The sequence below is a fragment of the Manis pentadactyla genome, chromosome 11 (assembly GCF_030020395.1).
Source record: "Manis pentadactyla isolate mManPen7 chromosome 11, mManPen7.hap1, whole genome shotgun sequence".
Taxonomy (NCBI): domain Eukaryota; kingdom Metazoa; phylum Chordata; class Mammalia; order Pholidota; family Manidae; genus Manis; species Manis pentadactyla.
The window spans coordinates 54,372,519-54,399,220 of NC_080029.1; the positions used below are offsets into that span (position 1 = coordinate 54,372,519).

Consider the following 26,702-nt stretch of genomic DNA (forward strand, 5'->3'; position numbering starts at 1 on the left):
ATCAGATTTCAGTCTACCTTGGTTAAGACCATTTGGTAGCATTTGCATGTCAAATACATAATGAATATATCTATAGATCTCCTCAGCCTTCTGATGAGTTACTTGTGCATACATGGAGATTTCTTGAGGTGAGCTGAAAAATAAATTAGAGAAACATTACATTAGAACTTCCGACTGCTAAAATTTAATATTCTCTTGCTTAAAGAACACCAAACTTCATTAAAAAGCCTTTAAGAAAATCATCTCTTCGTAAGCATTCTGCATCAACGGTGTCTTTAGCATTAGTTTAAATAAAGTTTACTCCCTATATTAAAAATCATATACAGCAATAATTTTATCATGTGGGCCTTTACTTAAAATTAACCTATCTTCTAAAATCTTCCTTTTCAAGCAATAATCAAAAACTAGTAATATTTTCAACTTGAATATTTTTCTAGTTAGAGAACTAAGTAGCCCAGAAATGTTAGAATGCAAGATCTAACATAAGTATTGTCTGTCTAGGTCCATATAGGGTTCTAGCTCAAAGGCAACGCCTGTCTTCCCTCCCATTAATGTCCTCGGCTTCATGCAGTGACTGGGACATGTTGGCAAGCAAAACATCTACTGAATTAACCAAACAGATGTTTACACTTCTCTTTGTTTCTAAGAATCACTTAAAATCATTAAAAAATATAAAAACAAACATACCTGTTAATCATCTTTTTCACGGATGAAAACTGGTGACGCATATTTAATGCAGTTATATAACTTATATTGGGAATACTTAGATAAAATTGAAGTGCCTCACATTTATTACTGTCCACCACTGTCGGAATATGAATACCAACGTTCTTCCTTTGTTCCACTAAAGACAGTTCCTTCAGCAAATAAGCAGTTTCTTCTTGGCAGGAACTGAAAAGAATTCGGATCCCAGCACCAATTAAGGTAGTCAGCAGGCTGTCATAGCTCTTAGTTCTCCTAAACATCCTGGACGTGTCTCCTAAATATTTCATATTTAGGAAGATGTAAACCTTAATAACATATTCAGTAGGATCATTATTACTATTATTAAAATTCCAAGATGTACCAACAAGCAAACTAATAGCACATTATACTAATGAGAAACCCTATAGCTAAAGATACAAAGTGATTCACAAATATCAGAGAGAAAATGGAATTGTCTTTTATGAGTGTCTTGAACTGGGATCAATATAGGAAGATGAGTAGGCAGGAGAGAGCTTACATTCCTAAAATAACTCATTCCTGAAGGCCAATACCATATTACTCATCTCTAAAACTTTTCATAATGCTAGCACTGATGAAGGGATCATTAAGTACTGGTTTAACTGATATAAAATTATCTTATGCATTTACTCTAAGAGTAGCTCAATACCTTGCACACCCATTTTAATGTCATCTTTAACTTCTGCCTGTTAATTTACTTCCCTACCATTCCCACTCATTTTCTTTCCATATTCTACTGCATCCTTCATTATGTAAAAAAAAAAACGTCCTGTAACTTTTGCCATGTTATTTTCCTCTTTATTCCAAAACTATTTCCTTTATAAATGATCTGTTAGTAAAGGGGAAATTATAGGATTTCAGGACTAAGAGGACCCAAAAGATCACCTCTCTAAAGCCTTCACTTATCAAGAGAGAAAACAAAACACTGGGTTACTGAAGGTAAGAGTGACTTATCCAAGGTCACATGGTTCAGCAGTGACGGTATGGAGATGAAAACGTATATTGCTCAATTCCCAAGCCAAAGTTTTACATCAACTGCATTAATTCCTTTAACATAATGACTGTGTAATTCTTGTATTCTTCCATGGTGGCTTTCACCTACATGACTTTACTTACTCCTCATAACATCACAAGACGAGTAGGACAAGTATATTACTAAGTCCTCAGAGGGAGTGATTTGTCAATACAACATCACAGATCTATAGACACCAGACTTCAGTATATCTCTGATTCCATATCCCAGGATCTTTTCACTATTCTCAGGGGCTTCCCATACAATTAAATATTACCCATAGGAATTCCCTAACTGAAGCTCCTCAACACCCATTTCAGTTACCCATTGAGAACTCAATCTTAACCTGTTCAAAATCGAACACCTCTGTCCTTCAAATCTGCTGCTTCTCATATCATAATTTCACTAAAAAGCAATACTACCTAACTGTCCAGTAACCAAGAAATTGGTCAACTCAAGAATAATTCATGACTCCTCCCACCAATTCCTGCTAATCCTGCCTCCTAAACCTCCTGAGTCTACTCCTTTTCTCTGCCCCTGCCTTAGTTAAGGCCCTCACTCATTCTGGGACTCCTGAAACCTGTGACTGGTTCATTCACTTGCCTTTAATTTCTTACCCTTCAATTCTCATAAACTGCATTTAAACACAATGGCTAATGAAAAACATGGCATTATATAAATATGAAATGACTCTCATGAGACAGGTGTTTATTTTTTAAGTGCTTCCCATATCCTGACAGAAGAATGAACTAAGTAATAGTCATGTTCTTTTATAGCCTTATAAACAAAACCATTTTAAAAATACAAACCTGTTTTTTCTCTGTCCTTTTCCACAATCACACATATTCTTTCAAACATGCTCTGAAGGTACTGGATCTGGTCAGTGAGCTTGCTCTTATTGGTACTATTTAACATCTCAGATTGAGATCTCCTTTCCACCACCATGCGGTTACTCACAATGTAATCACAACCATTAAGAGGACAAACCTCTACTTGTAAGCCATGAATTGCTCGTAAGGAAGAAATTACTTCTGAACCGGAAGTGATTTCACAACTACCTACAAGAATACAAGTTCTCTGGCCTTCCTGTGGAGGTCTAAAAGAAGCATGTGTGCCAGCTAAACTTGGTCTTGAACTAGAACAGTACGCCTTTGCAGTGCTAGAATCCTCCAGAGCACCACCAACCTGGAAAAGTAGAAAATAATTGAGCACAATCAGGTTAAACATGTATTAGCATCAAGAACTTCTAACACCTGAAGTTGACTTTCCTTTCTGATACTCCTTTATTTTTTTTTTTCCTTGAAGTTACTATGTAGATGAAGGACCAAGGGAAGGAGGAAGGGAGGAAGCCATTAATTTTGGAAAGTTCTCAGCCACTGCCTGTTCACCTATATCTTCTACCCTGTTCTCTCTCCTCCTTAATCTCATTTACACAATATCTTAGACTGTTGGATACAGTCTCATAGTACTTGGATGCTGCATTCTGTGTTCTACTCTTTGTATTTCAGATCGGGTAACTTGTACTGACCAGAAGTTTCCTAGCTGTGAATTTGTCTGTTCTCTCCATGGCTGTGTTGGGTCATCTGGTGGGTCCACTGAAGACATTCTTCATTTCTCTCACCATGTTTTCCATTTCTAGCATTTCCACTCTGTTGTTCTTTTAATTTTCCATTTCACAGATGACATTCCCTATATGATCATGCAGCTTTGTTTTACTTTCCCACTAGAGCCTTTAACATATTAATCATGGTTATTTTAAATCCCTGTATGATAGTTCCAACATCTGGGTCACATCCAAGTCTGGTTCTTGAGAATGTTTTTTTTCCCTTCTATGTATCTTGTGACTTTTGGTTGAATGCCAAACATCTTGTGAGGGACAATAGTAATTGAAGTAAACAGTAGCCTAGAAATAGATACGCCTTTAGTGTTGGGGGGGTTAAGTCAACCTCTTCAAAAGTTGAGTTGGGTTTGGGTTTTCTTATTGCTATCATTACTCTGGATACAACCAGAGGTTTGGAACATCTGTAGTGTTACTTTCTATTTAGGTTGGAGACTGAACTGCCAGATGATTTTTATAAATGTTTGCACAGCTATAGGTCTTCTCTGAGCCTGTACTTCTAAGAGGTTCTCTCCCCACACACTTGTCCTTTTCTAAGCAGATTGCTTTCTTGCTTAACACTTGCTACCCTGGTTGGTAGCAACCAGGAGTGTGAATTTCAATTGTCCTAGTTCATCTTGTCTTGAGCAGGTCTTCTGTCTCAGAGGTGGGCCCTTCTCAATGATCCTGCCCTCCTTCCCTCCCAGTGGCTGGAGATCTCTCATGTTCTAGGCCCACAGTTGTTTTCCTGTCCCTTTCCCAGTAGTAGAGCAAGTTTTTCCTTTTCCCTTCCTCCATCTGCAAATGGTCTCCACCTGAGGGCTTTGCTATTCTTTCCCCAGAAATTAAAGTTTTCTGTTCTATGAGGGCAATAGGAGACAAGAAACCAGATGGGATTTGGTACATTTCCCACAGCAACTACTGGCCACTTTTCCAAGGCCTGCACCAGGAAGGAGGCTTTCTCTGATTCTCAGCCTTTCTTATGAACACCTAATGAATTTGTGGACAAGAGTCCATGAATGCTTTCGAATTTCCCTTCTGTCTGTAACTCCTAGGGGTGGTAAATTCCCATACTAGTCCACTGCCTTTTGCAATTCATTAAAAGTTTTAGCTGAATTCTTCATCAGATTGTACAGTGCCCAGTGACTGTCCCAAATCAGCAAGTCTGTCACTGGAGACACTTGTGTCCTTAGACATCATAACTGCTTGCCTTGCAACCTCAGCTCCATAATGGTTTCAAATAAACTTATGATTTTGTAGATTATGTGACTTTTTTGTTGTTATAAAGATGGGAGCAATGCTCTTTCCAGCTTTCTACATCTGAAGCTAAAGATGCAGTCCTAATCACTCCTAAATGATCTTTCAAACATATTCAGTATTCAATTACAAAAAAAATAAAAAATTATAAATGTAATGAAGGAAGAAATGACCAATAAAGAGCCAAAAGAAAATATTGGAAATATTTAGTTACACTGGAGTAGAAATGGCTTTCTAAATATGACACTGAAGTTCAGAAACTATAAAGAAAAAATTGGGACTGTATAAAAAAGTTAACCTTTTCCAACAAAAAAAAACCCCTACAAACAAAAAGGCAAATGACAGAGAATACTGTTTGCTATATACAGAACAAAGTAAATGTTACATTTTTAATATCTAACAGGTTTTGGCAGTATATTTAGTCTATTTTTGTCTTCTCAAGTTTACCTCAGATTCTTTCCCCCCTAAGTTTAAGTGAGAAGAATCATACTACATGAAATTATAGTATTAGAAGAAAATTTAAAACTTTTTTCTGTTTAACCCTTTCCACAGTATTACTAGCCTACATCTGTTTCTTAGAGTATGCCAAAGTAGAAATGTTGATAGTGCTTAACTGGTTTTCAAACTATTGGGCATATACAGAACTTCCTCAGCTTACAACGGGGTTACGTCCAGATAAACCCATCATAAGTTGAAAATATCTTAAGATGAAAATGCATTTAATACACTTAACTTACCAAACATCATAGCTTAGCCTAGCCTGCCTTAAATGTGCTCAGAACACTTAGATTACCTATAGTTTGGCAACATCATCTATCAAAAAGCCTACTTTATAAAAAGTGTTGACTATCACATAATTTATTGAATACTGTACTGAAAGTGAAAAACACAACAGGTGTATGGGTACAGAATGACTGTGTTTCAGTTGTTCACCCTCATGACCACGTGGCTGCCTGGGAGGTATGGCTCACTGCTGCTGCCCAGCATCACAAGAAAGTATCGTACTGCATATGGCTGGACCAGGAAAAGACCCAAATTCAAAATTTGAAGAACGGTTTCTACTGAATGCATATCACTTTTGTCCCATCATTAAGTTTAAGTCTAACGTAAGTCGAAAAAGTCTAAGTTGAACCCTGGTAAGTCAGAGACTGCTGCATAACCCATCTTGATCCTTGGTATTTACTACCTTCATACTACTGCTGAGAATCCTGAGGCTTAGAGAAATTACATACTTTCTTGTTCTCTAATCTATTATAAAACAACCTAGATAATTTTATCCTAATTATACCTTGTGTGCAAAAAAAGCCTGGGGCAAATTTAAAACTGGAAATGCCAATTTGAGTCATATGTGGACACCAGAGCAATTTCCTAAACATCCAGAATAAGAGAAATAGAAGTTAGGTCTAGGTCTCAATCCAACATGACAATCAAGGAAATGAATCAGTATTTACAGTTAAGAGATCCCTATTACTCTAGCCTTAATTAACCCCTGTTTTAGCAAAACTGCTTTAACTATAAACTCTTAAAAACTGAGAATGGTTTTAGGGATTACTTCAGCAACAGTAAGATGACAGAAGGCAACTGGAGACTGGATTACTTAACAATTCTGGAAGGAAATCAGATGGGGCTCCTAAACTCCTCTCCCCAGCAAAGAGATGAGAGTGACATACCTGAAGCCTTAAGTGAAAAACAAAGAAGTTAACCTGGGGAAACTACTTCTAAGCATATAATTTTTGTTAATTTTACCTTGCAGGAAGCCCATTTTCCTAAATCTTTTTCTTTTTAATTAGCAAGTTTCTTTACAGTGTTACTGAGAAAACTATAAGTACACTTAAAAGTTCAATACCTAAGCACCCAAGTATGAATTATTCATATAATTTAGTGTGTACTGTTTCCTTGTTTGAAGAATTTCATCACTTACTAGTTTTTCTTCAACCTAGGATTAAACACAAAACACAAAAGAAAGCAAAAAAAAAAAAAAAAAAAACCCTTTGGTATACATATGAAGGCTTTTTTCTCTAATTTGATACAAACCTTCAATTGAAATGGAAATTTTCTGCAGTCTTTTGGTGTATCAACAGTTGTGAACGATGGCAAGGTAGATCCAATTTTATTACGGCTTTGAGGTTTGCAGTCCAAGACATCAGAGACTGTATCCTTTAAATTTAGTAGTGTCTGCTGTCTCTGCGTTGGCAATTGGTTAACAGTTGGACTGGAATGGTCCCTGGACTGCAATGAAGACCCACCAGACACTAAATGTAAACAGTGTTCCTGTTGTTTGCTCTTATTAACGGTGCTTGAGTTAACCACAACCCTGGATTCTCTTCTGTCATTTACATTGATTTCCTCTTCACTTGAATCATCTGCTAAAATAATTCTGGATAATTTCTTTTTTGAAAGTGCACAATTTTGTATCATCTTCATTTGCTTTACTGCATGTCGTGTTTTATATTTTTTACTATCATTTGCAAAGCACTCTTCATTTATTATGTTAAAATCAACACACACTTCTTCACTTGACTGACTTTTGCAAGACTCCTCTTCATCAACACAAAAACTGTCTTCTATATAGTTTTCATCTTGCTCAGGAATCTACACAAAAATATAAATTGTCTTTCATAAAATCAGCATGTACTTAACATTTTTAAAAATATGTAACATCTTATGAATATTCATTTCACTTACTCTATTAACTCAGTCACTTGCTCAACTAACACACAGAGTATATTCTTTATGGAAGAAAATGGGAAGCTTGGGGATAAAAAAAAAAAAAAAAGATTTTCCTTCTAGACTTTACCCACTAGACTTTGCAGTCTAGTGCAGGTAGCCAGAAAAATAAATAGCATAAATTTATTTTGTAATGTAATCAGTGCTATATAATAAACACAGATATGAATGACGATATGACCAAGCTGAACATCGCAATTTACAAATAAGGCTAATATGAAAACGTTAACCATAAATGAAAAATAGTCTATAGCTGTTAAAATATACCATTTTTATAAAAAAATTAATTTTTAAGAAAAATATGACACGTATTAAAAAATTTAACCAGTAGATAAGTTCTATTCACTTCTTTTAAACATTCTAATTGGAAAACAATGTAGTAGTATATTCTAATTAGCTCAAATAAAAGAAATTTTAGCAAGTTTAAACTGATCAAATTTGAACTAAAAGAAATTTTGAGAATTCATTTAGTTCACCTTCCTGACTCAGGGCAGAAATTATCCCAAATAGGTCTAAATGGAGGCTTCAATAACAAGAACATATTTCCAATATCACTATCAGGAAATTTTCCACTATTTTTCTACAGTTCATACCTGTGAGAAAATGTTTATGTTGTTATGTTTCTTACAGACCATTTTGTACCTATTGCTCATCAATGGACTGTGCACAGATTTCATGTAAATAGCTCTCATTTCAGAATCTGTGTAAAGATAATAAGAATTTCAAGTAGCAAAATTATTGAAATGAAAACTAGCAAAGTATTTAACTTTGACCTATTCCAAATACATATAATTCAATCTTTGTGGAATTATTTAATATATATTGAAATTAGTCTAAAACCAATTATTCAAAAATGCAAAGTTAGGAGTTTTGCTTTTGAAATCAGACCATCTAGTTGGGTAATCACAGACAATTCATTTAAGCTCTCTGCCTTACCTATCTTTCTCCTTTAAAAATAAAAATAAAGACTAGGATAGTGCCTTTTCATGAAAAATACATTTATATAAAGACCTGAGGACTTTGCCAGATTTATAGAAAGTATTCAATAAAACATGAAATAATGGCAAAGAAGAAAACATGCTTAAAAACATCAAAAGCCACAGCCAATAGTAAACATGCTTCATAATTTTTCAGGCAAGCAAAAAACTGGGAAACACAGAGGTTTTTATTTACGCCTATCTTTTTTTTTTTTTTTTTAAGATTATAACCAGAAAGCAACTTTATTTCTGTCTCCCATTTTCCCTTACATTTTTTTTTTGGAGTGATTAAATTAACTAGATTATTTTGAGGGATAACATTACTAACTTGAAGTGCTTGGGACAAGATGTATAAATTGTTCTTTGAATATTTCCTTCATCTCCATTCCATAGCTACCTTCAACCATTAGATATCCTCCTGACCTGTATCTATTCAGCTCTTACTCATGCTAAATCCCTACAAACTTAGTGAGACCCTTGCCTTCTTGTTTAGAAGGTCTCAGAATCAAGGAACTTGCAGATATTTTTTCAACTAATTCATAGATTTTTATTTTTTAGGTATAATGTATGTATAGTAAAATTCATCCTCCTTAGAGTATAGTTCAGAGTCTTGATAAATAAATGCACAGTATGGCAACCACTAATCTATTTGCTGTCCCTACAGTTTTACCTTTTCCAGAAGGTCATATAAATCAAATATAGTATGTAACCTTTTGAATCTGGCTTTTTTCACCAAGCATAATTCCTGTTACATTCATATGTCTATCATTTCTTTAAAGTTATAGCAAATAGTGAAGAAATGAGATGTGAAAACATGGATTTTGAAGTTTTAAAAAAAACAACTTTGACATCTACATATTTCAAACGTACTATGTTTAAAATGCAGTTTCAGATCTCCCTACTCTCCATCCCAAGTGCTCCACCTACAGCCTCAACAATTGTCTTCCCTGTTGTTCAAGCCCATTGACTCCTCTTTCCTCTCTACTCCATCAGAAAATCCTTCAGCTGTACATATTCAGAATCCAGTCTTTCTCACCCTCTCACTGCTAGCATCTTGGTAGAAACCACTATATTCCTTGATTAGATTCCTGCAATTCCTCTTTTCTCCTATCTGTCACAGCTCTCCTGTAGATCACTCTCAACACAGAACCTAGAGGGATACAACTGAAATTAGTCAGATCATGAGCAGGCTGCTCATTGACTCTCAGATCTCACTTCCTACAACTCTCCTTCTCCCTCATTCAATTCTAGTTACCATGCTGCTCCTCAAAGATGCTAGGCACACTCCTGCCTCAGGGCCTTTATACTGGTTCTCATCTTTGCATCAACATTCTCCACCCATTAGACAGTAAACCTGCAAAAGCTGCTTCTGTTTAATGAACATCAAGGGCATAAAATTAAGAAACATTATTCTGCAAATCATATTGGTGTGAACAATAAAGTACTAAGAAAGAATTTGTCTTTAAAACCTTTTTTCTTTAAAGTCATGGACCTTGGGAAACTTCTGTCTTAAATCATATCAGGGACTGCAAGAGCAAAATAAATGGCAAGATGCAAAAAGATCAGAACACTGAAGAGTCCATCAGAATATTTCCTGTAACTACACAGCCTATTTAAATTTCTACTTCTAATGTACTGTATATAAAAGCTGCTCAAGCACTGTTTGGAGAGACTGTTTTCCAAAAGTAGATTTCCCTTACTCTGCATATCTAATAAATTTAGCTTTGCATCTCTCCTGGTTTTAACAATCCACATTGCTAAACTCCTCATCTTCTTGTCTTTTATGAAATGTCATCCTATCAATGAGGTCTACTCCTAATTACCTTTTTCAAAAATAGCAGCTCATCCATTATTAATACCCATAACCCCTGACACTTCAAATTCTCATCTTACTCAATTTTTTCATTTTTCTGGAAAATTTTTATCTTATACTAAAACTTATTATGTGTATTGTTTCAAATGTTAGCTTCATAAAAGCAGGGATTTTTGTCCATTTTGTTCATTGATACAGCTTTATAAAGAAACTTGCATAGTGCCAGGCACATAGTAAGCACTAAATGCTTATTAAATGAACATCTGACCCTGAGCCTGCCACACCATTCTAGAGAAAATGAGGCAAATTAGCAAAAGCCTATAACCAGGTCTAAAATAAAGCAATTACATAATTTGAATGAAAATGACCAAATACTTCACACATTCCAGATTTAATTCCTTTTAAAGTTAAAGTTCTTTAAAAATTAAAATATTTAAATGTAAACACATTAAAAGCATTGAAAATTAAAGAAAAAGAAGCATCTTTATATTATTTACCATTTATAGCCTGTGAAAGTTGAGTCTCATCATTTAAGAAGTCAAGTAATGAGGAATCTTGTTCATTTTCTGACTCATCATTTTCATCTGATGAAACACATTCTCCGTCTCCTTGGGAAAGTTCTGCTTCATCATCTAAAAACTTCCTACCGACAAGCTAAAACAAATTGGAAAACACGAAAATACCCTTAAGAAAATCATTTACTTTCCTTAAATAATTGGAAACAGTTCTGAAAAACTGACTTCTTGCCAATGCTTTTAAGATTAAAAATAAAAATAAAAGAGAACTGCAAGAAGAAATGGTAAGTAGCATGCCTTTTTTAAATTTCTTCTGGTAATTCTAAGTAAAATAAAGTACAAGCCGCATGCTGGCTTGCTGAATGTTTCTTAAGCAAAAGTCTCTCAAGTCTTCTGGTTAATTAATTTTTGCCAGGAAAAATACTATACTACAAAGGGACTGGTCAAAAAAGGTGCTGAGAATTCTTTTCCAAAAATATGAATATTGGATAAAGATAAGAAAAACAATATAATGATTATAAAAGCATACAAAAATATTCTAAAACTCTGATCTCTATATTTCCTTCAAATTGAATCTTAAATTCTCAATACACTACACAACACAACACTGCCAGATAGTTTCAAAACACAAAAAAATACCATACCTGGAGATTTTAATTTCAGTAAGAAAAGTAAAATTAAGGTCAAAATATTTTTTTAATTTTTGGATTTTCTTCTATAAAGAAATCATACAGAGAAATTTACTTCTGTGTAAAATCTAATGTTCTTTACTAATAAAAAAATATACAGCATATATATACACACATATATATGTAAAATTAAGAAACCAAAAAAAGTTTACCTTTAGCTGATTCTGTCTCTTTGGGACCTTCATGCCTCTTTTGGCATTCCTGTTACAACCCTTGAAGTCTTCTGATTGTGGATGTTCTTTGTGAAAATTCTCACTCTCATCACTAGATGATAATTCTAACTATAATAATTAAATAAAATTCTTACATAAGAAAATATAACTGATTGTCGTTAACAACCATTTGATCAATAAATATGAGAGATGCCCTCACAAAAAAAAAAAAAAAAAAAAAGGACAGACTTCCAATGGTAAAATAAATAAGTAACCGGGATGTAATGTATAGCATAAGGAATATAGTCAAGATATTGTAACAGCTTGGTAGGGTGATAGCTGGAACCTAGAATTATGTATATAAATGTTCTACCACTGTGTTGTACACTTGAAACTAATGTAATGTAATACTGTGCGTCAACTACCCTTCAATTAAAAAAAAAAAAAAAAAAAAAAGAAAATATAACTGGATTGTTGCATCTTAATGTATTTCTCAAGGATTGTTGCTTTTATTTTCATATTTTTCCTTTGTAAATAGTTGGCCTAACAATATTTTGTTAAGAAAATAAAACACTCTCACACCTCAGAGCCGTGCTACAAATACACAATACTTAAGAATTTAAAAGTTAGGTGATATTAAGTACTAAAATACTAAATTAGGTAATATAAGTAATACTAGTATTCATCCAATTTAGTGCTATACCAAAGTTATCTGAAGAAAACTTGTATATTTAGTTTAACTGTTTCCTTTAAAAGATCCTACAGGGCTTCACAAAAAATAATTAAACCTATAAATACAGCTGTCAAAGTCAGTTCAAACTTGCAGGAGTCCTTTCAAACAAAAAAATACAACAATAACAAATTTTGACTATGAGGCCTATCACTATGTCTTTTACAGAATAATTTCCAACCAATCAAAAGAAGTTTATCAAAATAATTTCAATTAACAAATAATTTTGGTTTGAAGTAGACTGGTCATCAGCATTATCAATATTTTAATTCACTTCTGATAAGTCAATCAGACATTCTAGTTAAAATACCAAGGTAAAGCAATTTTTCTAGTCAAGTTTTATATTAATATACAAAGTTAATATGGACTTAATGCTTTTTTAAATTTATTTTACACAAATTATCCTAGATTATATTAATTAAATCATATAAGATTTCCTAATCTCAAATGTTAGTTATCAACTGTAAGCTGATGACAAATAATTACTAGCCTTAAGACCTGCCTCCCTACCCAAACTTCAGATTCACAGAGTCTCCATTGCCTGCCATACACGGTCACTTCACTATCCCACAAAAACCTCAAACCCAAACTGAACACACAAATGTACCTCTTTCTTGTGTCCTCTAATGTTGTGACACACCTGTCAAATAGTCCAAGCCAAAAACCAGACAGTCATCGTGGGACTCCCTTTCCTTCTGTCAAACCCATCCAATAAGCAAGGAAAAAGGCCTTCAAAAACTAATCCACATTTTCTCCAATTTTATTTCCTGGCACTCTTGTCTTTATGATCCAGTAAGAGAAGCTGTTTCCCTGCTTTGTGTCATCCTTCAAGATGTTCACTGTGTTGGCAATGCCTTCCTTTCTTCTGCCTAACTGACATACATGCTTTAAAATTACTAAGATATTATCTTCAAGAAGCTTGCCAGAACTCCCAAAGTCCAGGTTAAACATTTGACTTAAAAAAATTACATTGAAATTATACATTTACTTATCTATCTCTATTAGATTGGAGGTGACTTAAGATAGTACCAGGATATAATCTTTATAGTATACCCAACATCTTACACAGTAGATACAGAGCAGGCATTTAATGAATGTCTGTTGAATTGCTGAAGTGTACTAAGAAAAGTAAGGGTGGTTTTCAAAAGTATAAAATCAAAATATAAATCCCAATCCCACAGAACTTACTATTTTTCTGTTAACCATATTACTCTATGATCAAATATACCTACATTCACCTATTCACATATTTTTCTTGTAATATTTATTCTAAAAGAATCTGAATTAATTATATATTATCATTTACTTACTCTGTTTGGAGGAACCCTGCGTTTTTTTACAGCATGAAGTGGAGAATCAATGTCACTATTTTTGTGATCCTAGATGAAGTAGGTAAATAAAGTAAAAGGTTAAAAAGGAAAAAAGATTTAAAGGGAAAAAAACAAGAAGCCTTTATATGATCACATTTTTGTGATTACTGAATGACTCACCTCAGGGGATTCTAAAACATTTCCTTTTGTTTTTTTACTTTTTCTTCGGAAAATCTCATCATCTTCACTTTCACTGCTTGTTAGTTGTTCATCTGTAACTTATTAAAACATAATGAATCTGGTCAATAGATTTAAGTTTAATCCAACCACAACTATCTATTTTATTGATGGGTACAATAAGAAATATTTCTGGCAATTTCAACATTTATTCTCTCTCAAAAGAGATAGTTTTCATAAGTTTAGCCAAAAAAAGTCAGCATGGGAAGAGACAGAGAAATAAAACAGGGCCAATGAGGAAATTAAGAGATGATAACATTTGCTAATAACACATACATTTGGCTCAGGTTCAGTTTTACAAATTAACTGAAAAAAGGCCAGAAGAGTGCAAAATAGAGGTTTATTAGTCAATGTTTCTATAATTCATCTCTACAGTCTTTTTGTCCTTTGTGTTTTATTCTCTTTCTAGTTGAAGGAGTTTAAGCATTAAAATGTAGGCTACAAAACAGTATATGAGAAGACTCTTTTTTATGAATGTACAGATATATACATACGTGTGTGTGTGTGTTTGTAAGATATTCACCAAAATGTAACTAGAACACATTTGGTGGTGAAAAGAATGCTAAAACCAAACTCTCATGTATGAAATTAAATGCTTCAAATTTTCAAGTACTTAAACAAAACTATTTCTGCACTATCATAAAATTTTAATTGAAGACACCTATTGGTGTCTTTACAAAAACTGTAAGAGCCCTGTGGTTGTTTTAAGCTCTGTTCATGTGGGTCCTGATTCCCCTCCCCTTGAATGTCGGCCAGACTTAGTCACTTGCTTCTAATGAAAGAATATAATGGACGTAAAGGTGTGTTACTTCAGAGTCTAGACCAGAAAAGTCATTGCAGCCTCATCGTTGCTCTCTCTCTTTCTTCACTCATTCTGAAGGAAGCCAGATGCTCATATTATAAGGACATAAGAGGCAACCTTAAGGAGAAGCCCACATGGCAAGAAACTAAGACCTCCTGCCAACAGTAATGTAATCCTCCAAGCTTATTCAAACCTTCAGATAACTCCAGCCCTGGCCAATATCTTCACTGCAACTTTACAAAATATCTTGAGCCAGAACCATTCAGCTAAGCCACTCAACCTCCCGGTCCACAGAAACCATGAGATAATAGATTTTTTTAAGCCATTAAGTCTTAGGGATAATTTGTCATACAGCAATAGATAAATAATACAGATTTTGGTACCTGGAAATAGGGACTTGCTATATCAAAAACCTAAACTATGAAAGTAGCTCTGTAACTAGAGAGCGGGTAGAAGCTGAAAGGACACTTGAGGAAGGTTTTAAGGAAAGCTTGAAGAGCCTCAGAAGAATTGTTTATAGGAACAATTTATAGAGAGATTAGTGGCCACTGAGGAGTTAAGGAAAAGTAGGGAAATTTTATTAGAAATTGAGAGAAAGAGAATCTTTTAGGTAATGCCAGAAAGATTAGCAACACTGCAATAACAAAGAATGTTGGAAATATACCTGATGAATAAGGTGATGTAGCCAAGGAGATCTCTAGACAAAATTTTGCAAATATCACCTATGCTTCTTGATATTTAAGTAAAATACAAGAGGAAAGTGATAAACTAAAGGACTAGTAAACATAAAACAGTTGAGACTTCCTGGTTTTGAAAATTCTCAGCTTCTCCAGCTTGTAAACAATGTTAAATTAAGAGATATTGCAGGCAAAGACCTAATCTGGAGGACTGCCAGGAAAATATTTTCCACATGAAGCTGAGGGTATAACTGTAAATGCTTTAAGACCACAGAAAGATAAAAAAATAATGCCTCTGAGTACCACTCAGCAGATGAAAGTCCCTCTAAATATTTTAAAGATGTCTCTCATATATCCCTTCAAACAATAGGCCTTCTGAGAAGATTAAGGAGCTATCTCCAGACATACCAGCAGAAGCCCAAAGTAGAGAAGGACTTACCTCCAAAAGATCTGTTGGCATCACTAGTATCTAATGGAACAAAACCCAATAACATTCACAAGAGATCCACAAAGATTTATGAGAATGATATGGGAAGAATCATAGCCAGATAAAACTGAATACGTCAGTGACAGAGCAAAATGAGAAGAGATCTTTGTATCCCCAAATTGTTATTGAAAGGAAACAGAGAAAGCTCCACAGGTGCTACCTGTTATAAAAATATATCAAGCTAGCTGTGGAATATAAAAACAAAGCAAAGCAGAAGGAACAAAAACAGCAGTAGACTCACAGACACTGAGAAATGACTAGTAGTTACCAAGGGGGAGGGGTGGGGGCAGGTTTGGGGAGGATGAGAGGGATAAGGGGCACAACAATTTGCAATCACAATAAAGTTGGTCATAGGGATGGTGGTGCGGCATGGAGAATATAGTCAATGATATTGTAACATCTTTCTATGTTAATAACAGTAACAACACTGGAGGAGGTCAAGATTTGATAATGTGGGTAACTGTTGAACCACTGTGTTGTACATTTGAAATCAATATAAGACTGTATATCAGTAATACTTTAAGAAAATAATTTGAAAAAAAAAAATGGATTAAGCAACGAGAGGACAAAGCCAAGGACCACAGAGAGTTATTCCTAGGCTTGAGTCTTAATCAAGGAACTTCCAATCTGCTGAATTTTATGGACCAGAGATTCCTGTGTGCCTCCCATCACACCCCCTTTTGAACGAGCCACTATGAAGCAGATTCTCCATGTATTCAAGTATTCAGATAACTGCAAAGCCACATGAAACTTGACTATAACATCATGAGAAATCCTAAGCCAAAAACACCCAGTTAAGCGACTCTTGAATTTCTGAACTACAGGAACTGAGAAAAAAAATTTATTTTAAACCACTAAGTTGGAGGAGTAATTTGTTACACAGCAATAAATAACTAATCAACTCACACAGTATATTTCTCCTCACAATCTGCACCAATAAAACATCTACCCAGACAGATAAATTTGAATAAATTCTTTTTGCAGATGAGTACTGTATAGTGCAACTAGTTTTTCTTTTTTCATTACCTTCTAAGGAAGCTACAGTTAAATGTAGGGCTCAGCTATAGTAACCAATTCATTCCAGGAGGCTTTCCTTATAACTAATTTATTGGCATTTTAATGAACTATTTTTGCTTACATGGCAATGATTTAAACCCTCTATTTCAATTAGGTGGAAAAAGAAATACTACATATTCCCTAATAAAAAATTCCCCAATATATATGTAATCATAATTATATTGTCCATGGTTAGTAGTTAAGTGTAAAGCTAGAAAAAAAGGTTTTAATATAAATCTGGCACAAAGATAGAAAAATGATTAACAGACTTAATACAAAAGTGTTAAAGCAGATAATGAAAGCTCACAAGCAACATACACTTAGTAAAAATACATGTCAGAGTACATGTGAACCTATGCAGAAGAGCTTTTGAAAATTAAAAATATTTCCAGAACTTACTTTAAAGAAGCTTTTAGCTCAAATAAAATATTCATAAATCGTACCCTTAATGCTAATGAGAATAGCATGGTAAGAAAAACATTTACAGTGTAAACTCATTTTATCCTACAACTATTCTTTTCCTCAGCCCTAAGGAATAAAATTCATAAATGGCCTGCCTTAATAATCTATACATACACTAGAATTGAGTTCTATAATAGGATTTAAAATAGACTTAAATTATTTCAATACCCAACATCTATCGCTATATTTTCTAGTTTTTCTGTAACTGCAGAATTAGATCACAGAATCCAGAGTCCTCTGATCTTCTGTGGTCTTTTCTCAATCCTCCAAATAGTCTTATTTCTTAACTATATTGCTATGTAAATCCTCTATACTATCCTCCCAAAATCTTACACTTTCTTTCTTTCCCTTTGTTTTCATGATTTGTATAACATCCAAATTCTATTATTTTTTATATATTCAGATCGTATATATTCCTGAGGGGCCAAAATGAAAGTCTACATTAAAATCTATATTTCTAATCTAACCCCATTCAAAATTTTGTCATCTCTGAACTTACTAAACATCCACTATCCTATTTATTTCATACTTATTTCCACATTTTACTGGTATCTTTTCAAATGCATATGTCACACAGTTGTTTGTGATTTACAATCGTGGGCCAAGGCCAAATCTTACACTACTATATTTCACAGCATCTAGCTTAATACCTTGCCCATGGATATATATGTAGATAAATAAATCTTAGGTTGGTAAGCATCAACTTAAGAAATACATAATACATCAATTATCTACTTCAATACACCATATACTAAGAAATTACAATCTTGAAAGATTACAGCAGTTTATCTAGAGTAATTATTCTAGAAGGAATTATGTTTTAGAAAGATGGAATCTTACCTTCAACAGAATAATGACAGGATTGATGCAGAATGATTTGTTCCCTGCTTTTAGTCTTTTCTATAGAAAGTCCTGAATCATCAAAAGTTGAATTCAATGTTTCTTTGAAACTTTGTAGATTTACTTTGCTCTTATTAGAATCTGGCATCCTAGGCATTTCCTTTCTCTTCTTAGAAAATGAGTTCAATGTGTGTGATTCAGAAAGTGGTGTACTCATAACTTTTTTTCCTACTGGCAAAGAAAACTGAGAATAACCAGGAGACATAAATTCTTTAATTTCTGCTGCACTCAGTGGAAAAGGTGAAAAACTTGGACTCTGCTTATCTTCACTTGATGGGATAGTGCTGATTCTACTCTTAGAACTATCAATGTGGTGCACTGGTATTACTCTTTGATTTGAAACATAATTTGCATCACTTAGCTCCTTAGTATCTAAACACCTTCCAGACAGATCATCTAAAAATGTATTTTTATTTGTATCTGATGCATGTTCGAATATTTCACCATCAGAATCTGGACCACAAAATCCTAAATCAAAGGTAACAGAAAATAAATCCTTAGAGCAGTCAAAAACATGCTCATCACTCTTCAGTTTTCCTTCACATACACCTCTCAAATCTTCCTGAGATTTCCAACTATTAGTATTACAGATACTTCGATCTTGGGGTACAAAATTGTCTAACAGAAGTCTATCAGAAATTAAGAACTGAGAGGCCAGTGCCATTTCACTTACAGAAGTTTTGTCTGACACACATACAGATTTGCATTTACTGTTCAGGGGAGAAAGGCTCACATCATTAAACTCTGTATTAACATCTTCAAATAGCAGTAAACTCTCATTCTGGTCACTGAGCAATATTGGGAGGCCATTGTTGTCAACATCCTGATTTTTTTCTTCAACAAAATATTCTGGAGGACCTATGTTTATCTGAATATGATTATTGGGTACTAAATTTTCATTTTTATTATCTTTATGTAGTTTACTATCATAGTCACAGAAGCCTGACTCTTCAGAAATCTTATTATCATTAGTTGCACTATAATGGTAATTTTTTTCAGGATGATTAATAAATTTAAGTGAATTGAATTCTAAATTCTGTTGAGAATTTACATCTGAATTTGACACGAAGGAAGTGGATTTATCATTTTGTAAATATTCTTCGTAGGGTAAGCAAAGCAAAGTCTCAAGTGCAGAACACTGAGCAATTTCATATTCTAAATTTGAGAGTCCACTGAGTGGTGGAGGAGAATGAGACAAAAATCTTTCTATATTAGCTAGTACGTCTTTTGTTAATGAATGACAATTATAAAATTGTTCATCTTCTGTAGTTATATAAAACTCTTGCTCAAATGGAAGAAATAAGCTTGATGACACATATTTCTCATCACTGAAACTATTATAACCAGAATCTAAAAAACTTCCAGCAGATGAACTGGATTTATTTGTAACCTGACATCCCATTAACAATGTACATGGCTGACTGACACTCCTCTTGACAGCACACACAGCAGCAGTTTCCCCTGAATCTGATGCCCTTTTCTCATCTAGTAGGTCCACGTGGAGCATATTTTTAACAGAATTGCCATCAGAATCTAAAGAATTCATAAAAACTTCACTATTTTCTTTTTTAGGCTGATCTTTTTTCTGTTCTTTAAAAGCTTTTTTCTTTAGAGAAACAATTTTAGTAGGTTTGATACGGGTTTGTTTAAAAACTTCAGCATATTCTTCATCAGATTCTGTCAATGAAAATAAACTGCCTTTATTTATTTTCTTTGTAAATGAAGATTTCTTATTACTAGTAAAGATGTCATTGGCAAGAGGATTATATTCGTTCCTGGGAGCACTAAGTCTTGAGCTAACATCTTCCATTTGTAAATAAGATTTCATTTCCAATTCATAGCTGCATTCTCCCTATGAAGAAGGAAAATAAAATAGTCATAGGAAAACAGAACAAAAAAGCTAATTCTATGAGATGAGTTTGACTCTATGTTAAAATACTTTCTAAATAATACATTATTTAAGTGATTCTTTTATACCCTAAAAACTATTGATAAATCAAAATTACATATGACATTACTATAAAATGATCATAAATTATCTTTAATCAGTTAATATTTTTGTATCCCCAGTACTTAATCCATGGAAGACCAATGGTAACTATTTATAGAAAAAACAAATTTAATGAATACGTAAGATTATAATCACTAAGTTTTTTCACTTCTAACACTTAGCTGAACAATTTATTCTAACTTCCTAAAAGTAAATACTTAAGAAATTAACATATATAAATGCAAAATACTTATAACTGTTAAATTAACAAATTAACTCTCTTGATGAAGGTAAACTAAGACCAGCTTTTATAAAATGAAAGTACTGAAATAAAAGTACCTGTATGTCTACAAGGCTATAGGCCAGAATATACTATATTTGACAAATCTAACCAAAAACTCTTACATTGAATTTCTCAGTCTAACTTATCTCTAAATCTAAAACTATAGTCCCCACCAATCCTGACTCATCCTTTCCTCTCCCCCATGAATGCTATTTTAGCCAGGGTTCCTCTACTACTCAGGGACTTAGCAGTTAACTCTCTACTTTTTGAATAAATACAATAAATATTTAATACAGAAATGTCTGCCTCCTGCTAGTATATATGCTGCCTGTAGACAGAATATTTTATGGCTTCTTCACTGATAGAGCCACAGGGCCTGGAACTGAGCATGGCATATAGAAGGCACTAAATAAATATGTATTAACCTGATGGCACAGATTTTGTTGGGATCCACAATTAACTAATTTATTTACATTCATGAACAATAGCTAATAATGAAAATAGCAACTGTAATCTATTGAGTACTTACAATGGTGCCAGTTACTATTCTAAGTGCCTTACATGTATTAAGCCATTTAATCCACACACCAGCTCTTGAACAAGGTATTGTCATTATCCCATTTTACAGATGAAACTGAGGCACTAAGATGTTAAGTAACTTACAGATGCATGATTAGTAAGAGATAGAAATGGAATAATTCTAACCCAGGCATTTGGGATTCCACACTCATAAGAGGTTCATTATTCTGATTCTCTCAAGGAAGAATAATCAAACTGCTCAAGGAATCACTAATTCTCTAAACTACCACCAAGACACAAGTGACATACAAATGACCTACCTATATGACAGGGAATATTTCAATAAATCCCAATCTAATAAGAATTCTAAATTAGCTTTACAAATAGTTTATATAAATCACTAAGTATATTAAAATTTCACTTTGGTCTATCAATATTTACAGATGATATTCTTCTAATTAAGTCTACTTCTCCTAAGGCAGAAAACTGGTTCCTTATTGAGACCACAAGAAGCTATATTGAAAAAAGAAATATTCTAGCTATAACTATTTATATTAAAAACCCATTTCTTAAAATAATGACTTCAAATTAAAAAGAAAAGATTAAGTATTTGAATTTCACCATCTGACTAGCAAGAGAAAGTTACAATAAAACCTACCTCTTCATGTCTCATTCCTTCTATCATCTGCATGATACTTATAAAATGGTAACATCGATCTGAATGGTCAACTTGAAACGTAGGAAAAGGATGATCCTGCCACACTCTCCATTCAGAGAGAGAGAGTTGACGAATTCCAATGGCTGGTTCTTGAGTCTTCATTAGTGATTTTAAAAGTAATAAAAATGATAAACACATACTCAGATCTCACAGATTTAAAAAAAAAAAAAGAACACCATACAGATGATCAGCCTAACATAAATAATTTGAATTTATTTAGGTACTTTCAACTCAAATCTCAGGAGGAAAAAAGAAAACAATTTCATACATTACAAAAATGCCTTTTTAAGTACATTTTTAAAATAACTGCTATATGAATTACTATTTCACCATAACTCTGTTTATATAGCTCCATGTTAAGAGCAAATATTTAAGAAAATGTGTGGCTTAAAAAGTAGTATTTTGCTAGATTTATATCCCACAATCTAAGAAGGAAGCACTCATAATCTCTCATACGAAAGACACGGATAGTGAACCCAATTCTTCATGCCTGCTGCCATTCCTTACTTTCTCTGTTAGTAAATAAAATGCAAATTCTGAAGTCATATACTTCAAGCCCTATAAATCTTCTAAAGGGAATCTTTCTTAAGGTTGGTTTCCAACTCTCTGGACACATATATATATACCTTTCATCAATTCTCCTGACTTTCCTTATGTTCACCAAAAATTTGTTCATAATACACAATATCAATAATAGCATCCAATTTTAAGTTTTACTATAACTTCTAAACAAAACATAAAAATTAGTTTGTGCAAAGACACTCATGATAGCATTATTTTATATTAATATTGTGTTATAAAGAATTCCAAAATATAACAGGGAAATTGTCAAACTATGGTATTTTGCAGAGTAATATAATAGTTATGTAAATTATGCCTAGATAGAAATGTTCCTATGATAGTAATGAAGGAAAGGCAAAACTCTAAGGTAAATACACACTCTTAAAAATATGTATACAATAAATAATATAAGAAAATTAGTAGTTTTACAAACTTAGACTTTAATATTCCTTTTAAACTGCTGACACTTTTAATTTTTTAGATTAAGTTGACATTCGGATCATGAACATTCTCTCTACTCCCAAAGCTATTGCATAATCACTATTAAAAGCACCTGAAAACGTGTTCAACTTACTGGTCTGTTTTCCTCATTCTGTAAAGATAAAAACTGAACTTGAGGCAATGTTATTTCCTTAATTTCATCACTGTCTTTTAATCGATAAAGTCTGTTCCATAATTTAAATTCTTCTTCTGATAAGAACCAATCTTTCTTTGAATTACTTTGCCTCATTCCTATAAGTTAAAAAATAATTGAAAAAAGGTTTAAAAAGTTTGCTAGGCAAACACAAAATACACAATATCAACTCAAACTCTCTACCTTTTATGTCAACTCATCTCTGCTTAACCATTGATTCTACTTCTTAAAACTAATATTCTTCATATAGTCCTGGGTGTCACTTCTTGCTTCTGTATACCTCCTCAACTTCTATCAACCCCTTTGAAAGAACTACTGCACCCTTCTGCTTACCACCAAATCTTCGGTAATGACTTCATTAACAAACCAGAGCCAAATAGCTAGGCTTTCAGTCCTACTTTCTTTTAGACTCTCCATACTGTTGTCTAAGACCTGACACTAAACAGGTAACTTACAAGTGAAAACTAGTATCATGATTTTATCATAACATTATTGGAAAGGTTATCTGAACCTTGGTTGGGGGTGGCAGGAAGACAGGAAGACTAAAGGAGTTTTTAGTTTATGTCTTAATTGGTGCTGGGGGTAGTATGAAAAGAGGCGGAGAAAAACTACTGCTTTAAAAAATGACATTATAATATCCTTTTTAAACAATGTATAGTAAATTAAACCATTTTCAATTCCATAATCTCTATAAATTACAGGAAAATAATCACCAAACTGAAGAGGATAAACAAAATAAAGCAGGAACTCTGGTCCAAAAACAGACAAGGGCAGAAAAAAATCAAAAAGAGTACCGAATTAGCAATCAGGAAACTTCTTATATCCCCAAATACTGAATAAGAAGTTTTGTAAAATAAGGGGTTTGTACTAAATGATCTCTCTGGTCCCTTTCAAATCTAACAATCTGAGGCTCTAAGACTTTTGAAATAGGATGGTATTCATTCCACTTAGTCACTTTAAATAAATTCAGGCCTCTGAAACCCAATGAATTATATATTAATATATAGAAGATGACATTTACATGCACAATCTTGACAAGATCAATCACTGACACCTGAAAACTCAGGGAGACTGGAAGAAAAAAGTACACAAAAATGAACATGAGTTACACTAGTATCTCAGTTTTTAGAAAAGGACAGACTCTAGAATTTTACTGAAGAAATTTGTTACCCATCCCTAGTAACATTTTAGAAAAAATTATTAAACATGGTTAATTAACATTTATAAAAATAGAATGATCACTAAAAATAATTTATGCCAACTTAATCAAGTTTTGATGCTATTATTAGTTTAATAAACTCAAGAAATTTTGGCAAAATTATGGTCAAGTCTTATAAAACGACAGGTATATTCCTGTTAAGTGGATTTGTTATTAGGTTTAACAGACACATCCAAAAAACACTGATTAATGGATCTGAGTTAAGGGAAAGAACATAAACAAATTTTAAGTGAGTCCAAAGCAGATGTCTAGAAAGAAGAGGACCTTGAAACTTCATGGTATGAAAATCAGTGGAGCAGTTGAACAAACCTGAGAGGTACTGTCTTCCAATATACAAAGAACTTACATAATAGGTAAACCAAGGATCAAAATCATTCTTTTTATCTAAAGACAAAACTAAATCAACAAGAAAAAGGTACACAGATTTTAAACATAAGGAAGAACCTTCTTTTATATAGGTCTTCAATATAGGGAATTAAGCTTTACAAAGGAATGCAATTTCCATCAACAATGATAGTTGAGATTGGTATGCATTTAACAAGAATGCTGCAGAAACTGTTCCTACCATGTCAGGTAACTGGACCAGATGACCCCCATGGTTCGTTCCTTCCAAATCTTTAACTATAACTACATGATTTTATGATTCTTTAAAGGCCCTCTTTTAAAGATTAATTAAAATTCAAAAGAAAAACATTTTAGTTTCTCATTTTCATAGTGCTAATATTTCAAGATACTTTCTGGGTATCATCAAAATATCTTCATTTCTTAAGGTACAGCACTCTCATTACTAACTGTGCTCCCTGACACCAAAGTATTTGTTTGTCACTGACTCAGAATCACCAATAACTTGGTCTAACTTTGCCACTATCTGGTGTAAGAATAAAATTTTAAAGAAAAAAAAAGAATTTTTTCCTTTTCTAAAAGGGAAAGAAACCATTCCCCTTCCCTTTCTCAGAGCAAGTCCAGAGACACCTAATGATTATAAAAGCTTTAACTTTTTGATATGTATGCAAATCTCTAAAATCTGAGCAAGACTGTAGCCAACTTTTCAACCAGAAATGTTTTTCTTCAAGGTTTAAGAGCTGTAACATCAAGGAAGGTAGTATCCCAATCTCACTGTCACCAGGAAAGTTGAGTCTAAGCACCTTTTTCTGAGCTGTCACTATCTGTTGTCACATAGATAAAAGAAGTTTTATTACTTATTTGGATAAAGGCAACTAGCTAACACATTAAACAGTTACCTCGACTACCACGTGTATTGGGGATGATTTATGAAAGAATATTTAGCAAATGGTGCTGTCCTCTTATAAGAGGACAAGTTACTGTTAATCTTGAGAAACTGTAGGCAAAGAAATGAAACTGCTTGTGGGAGTGATAGGTGGAATTTCTTGTCTTTGTATTATCTTAGTGGATTGCATAAAATGAACATTGTAATCTGCTTTAATGTTTATTCAATAATAAAATTGTTTTCTTTTCTAAATTTTGTAAAGAGGACACTGGGGTGGTGCAATATTGTTAATTTTCCCAACCCTTGAGTTTCTATCACTGTACTGCCAGTGTCTCTTTCCCTTTGCCACATGAATAATCTCTGATCCTCTCCAAAGAGAACACTCATAACATCGAATAATGCACATTGAGTTTCTTAAAGAAGAAATGTATCAATATATGACCCGTTAACTAACAACAGAAAAAAAAGAAAAAAAATGCATGATTCAAATGCAAAATTTTTTATTTACCATTCCTATAGGAAAAGATAGATGACTTACGCTTCAAGTTCCGAGAAGCCTTCTCTGGTTTATAGACACCATGTGTGATGAACATTTTATGTAATGCAGGATTGATTCCATCAGGAACCATTCGTGGACTGCCTTGGTAAAAATGAAGGACCTGCTTGTTACCTGAAATAGCTTTATAAATATTTCTTTTGTTGGACTGACTTTGATTATAAATCTGCAAAAACAAATAAATCCCAAATTGTGTGATTTGTATAATAATCACTTAGCCATATAAGAAAGTATTATATATTAGTGTGAGTTTATTCTAAACAGCCAATTAAACTCTGGTCCACTTAAATACTTCAGCAACTGTTGTCTTGAACTTAAGCCACTTTAATTAACTCTTGATAAAAATCATTTCAAAATCTAGTATTACTATAAAAGCCTACCTTACTACATTGCACAATGGAAATCCATCTTTTATTTAGTATCTTGCTGCTTTTGAATAAGGCTGATATTTATGTATAAACATAAATTGGTTAAAAAAAACTATCCCCTTATTTCAGCTTGTTAATTCATCTCTCTACACTTCAGCTTTATTTACTGTATGCAAAACTCCCCTCACAGGGTTGTTGACAGGATTAAATTAAGATAATGCATCTGAAGCATTTAGCAACATTGCCCATCACATAACATACTAGGTGCTCATTAAATGTGGGCCATTATGCCTAATTTACAGATAAGAAAACTAACAGATGAATAGAGAGGTTAGAGTGATTTGCCCAAGGTAATACAATTCATTAGACCCCAGTTCCACTCACTGATAATACATAGACTTTTACAAGCTGCCAGACATTTCGTGTAAGGGATGATTTCATAGATAAACTGGATGTTACATAAGGATATGCTATAATCACATGAAAAGTATTGGGGAAAAAGA

General features: G+C 33.3%; 1 protein-coding gene across 1 annotated transcript in view; it reads right to left on the reverse strand.

Annotated features, from left to right (window-relative positions):
* Positions 1-26,702, reverse strand: part of FANCM (FA complementation group M) — a 79,458-nt gene that overhangs the window by 2,294 nt on the left and 50,462 nt on the right. Inside the window, 13 exon segments of the mRNA XM_057488485.1 lie at positions 1-133; positions 688-979; positions 2,545-2,920; positions 6,624-7,181; positions 7,910-8,016; positions 10,604-10,760; positions 11,463-11,591; positions 13,503-13,571; positions 13,683-13,780; positions 18,064-19,975; positions 21,574-21,729; positions 22,769-22,926; positions 25,814-25,997. Coding sequence (XP_057344468.1) covers positions 1-133; positions 688-979; positions 2,545-2,920; positions 6,624-7,181; positions 7,910-8,016; positions 10,604-10,760; positions 11,463-11,591; positions 13,503-13,571; positions 13,683-13,780; positions 18,064-19,975; positions 21,574-21,729; positions 22,769-22,926; positions 25,814-25,997 — 4,329 coding nt within the window.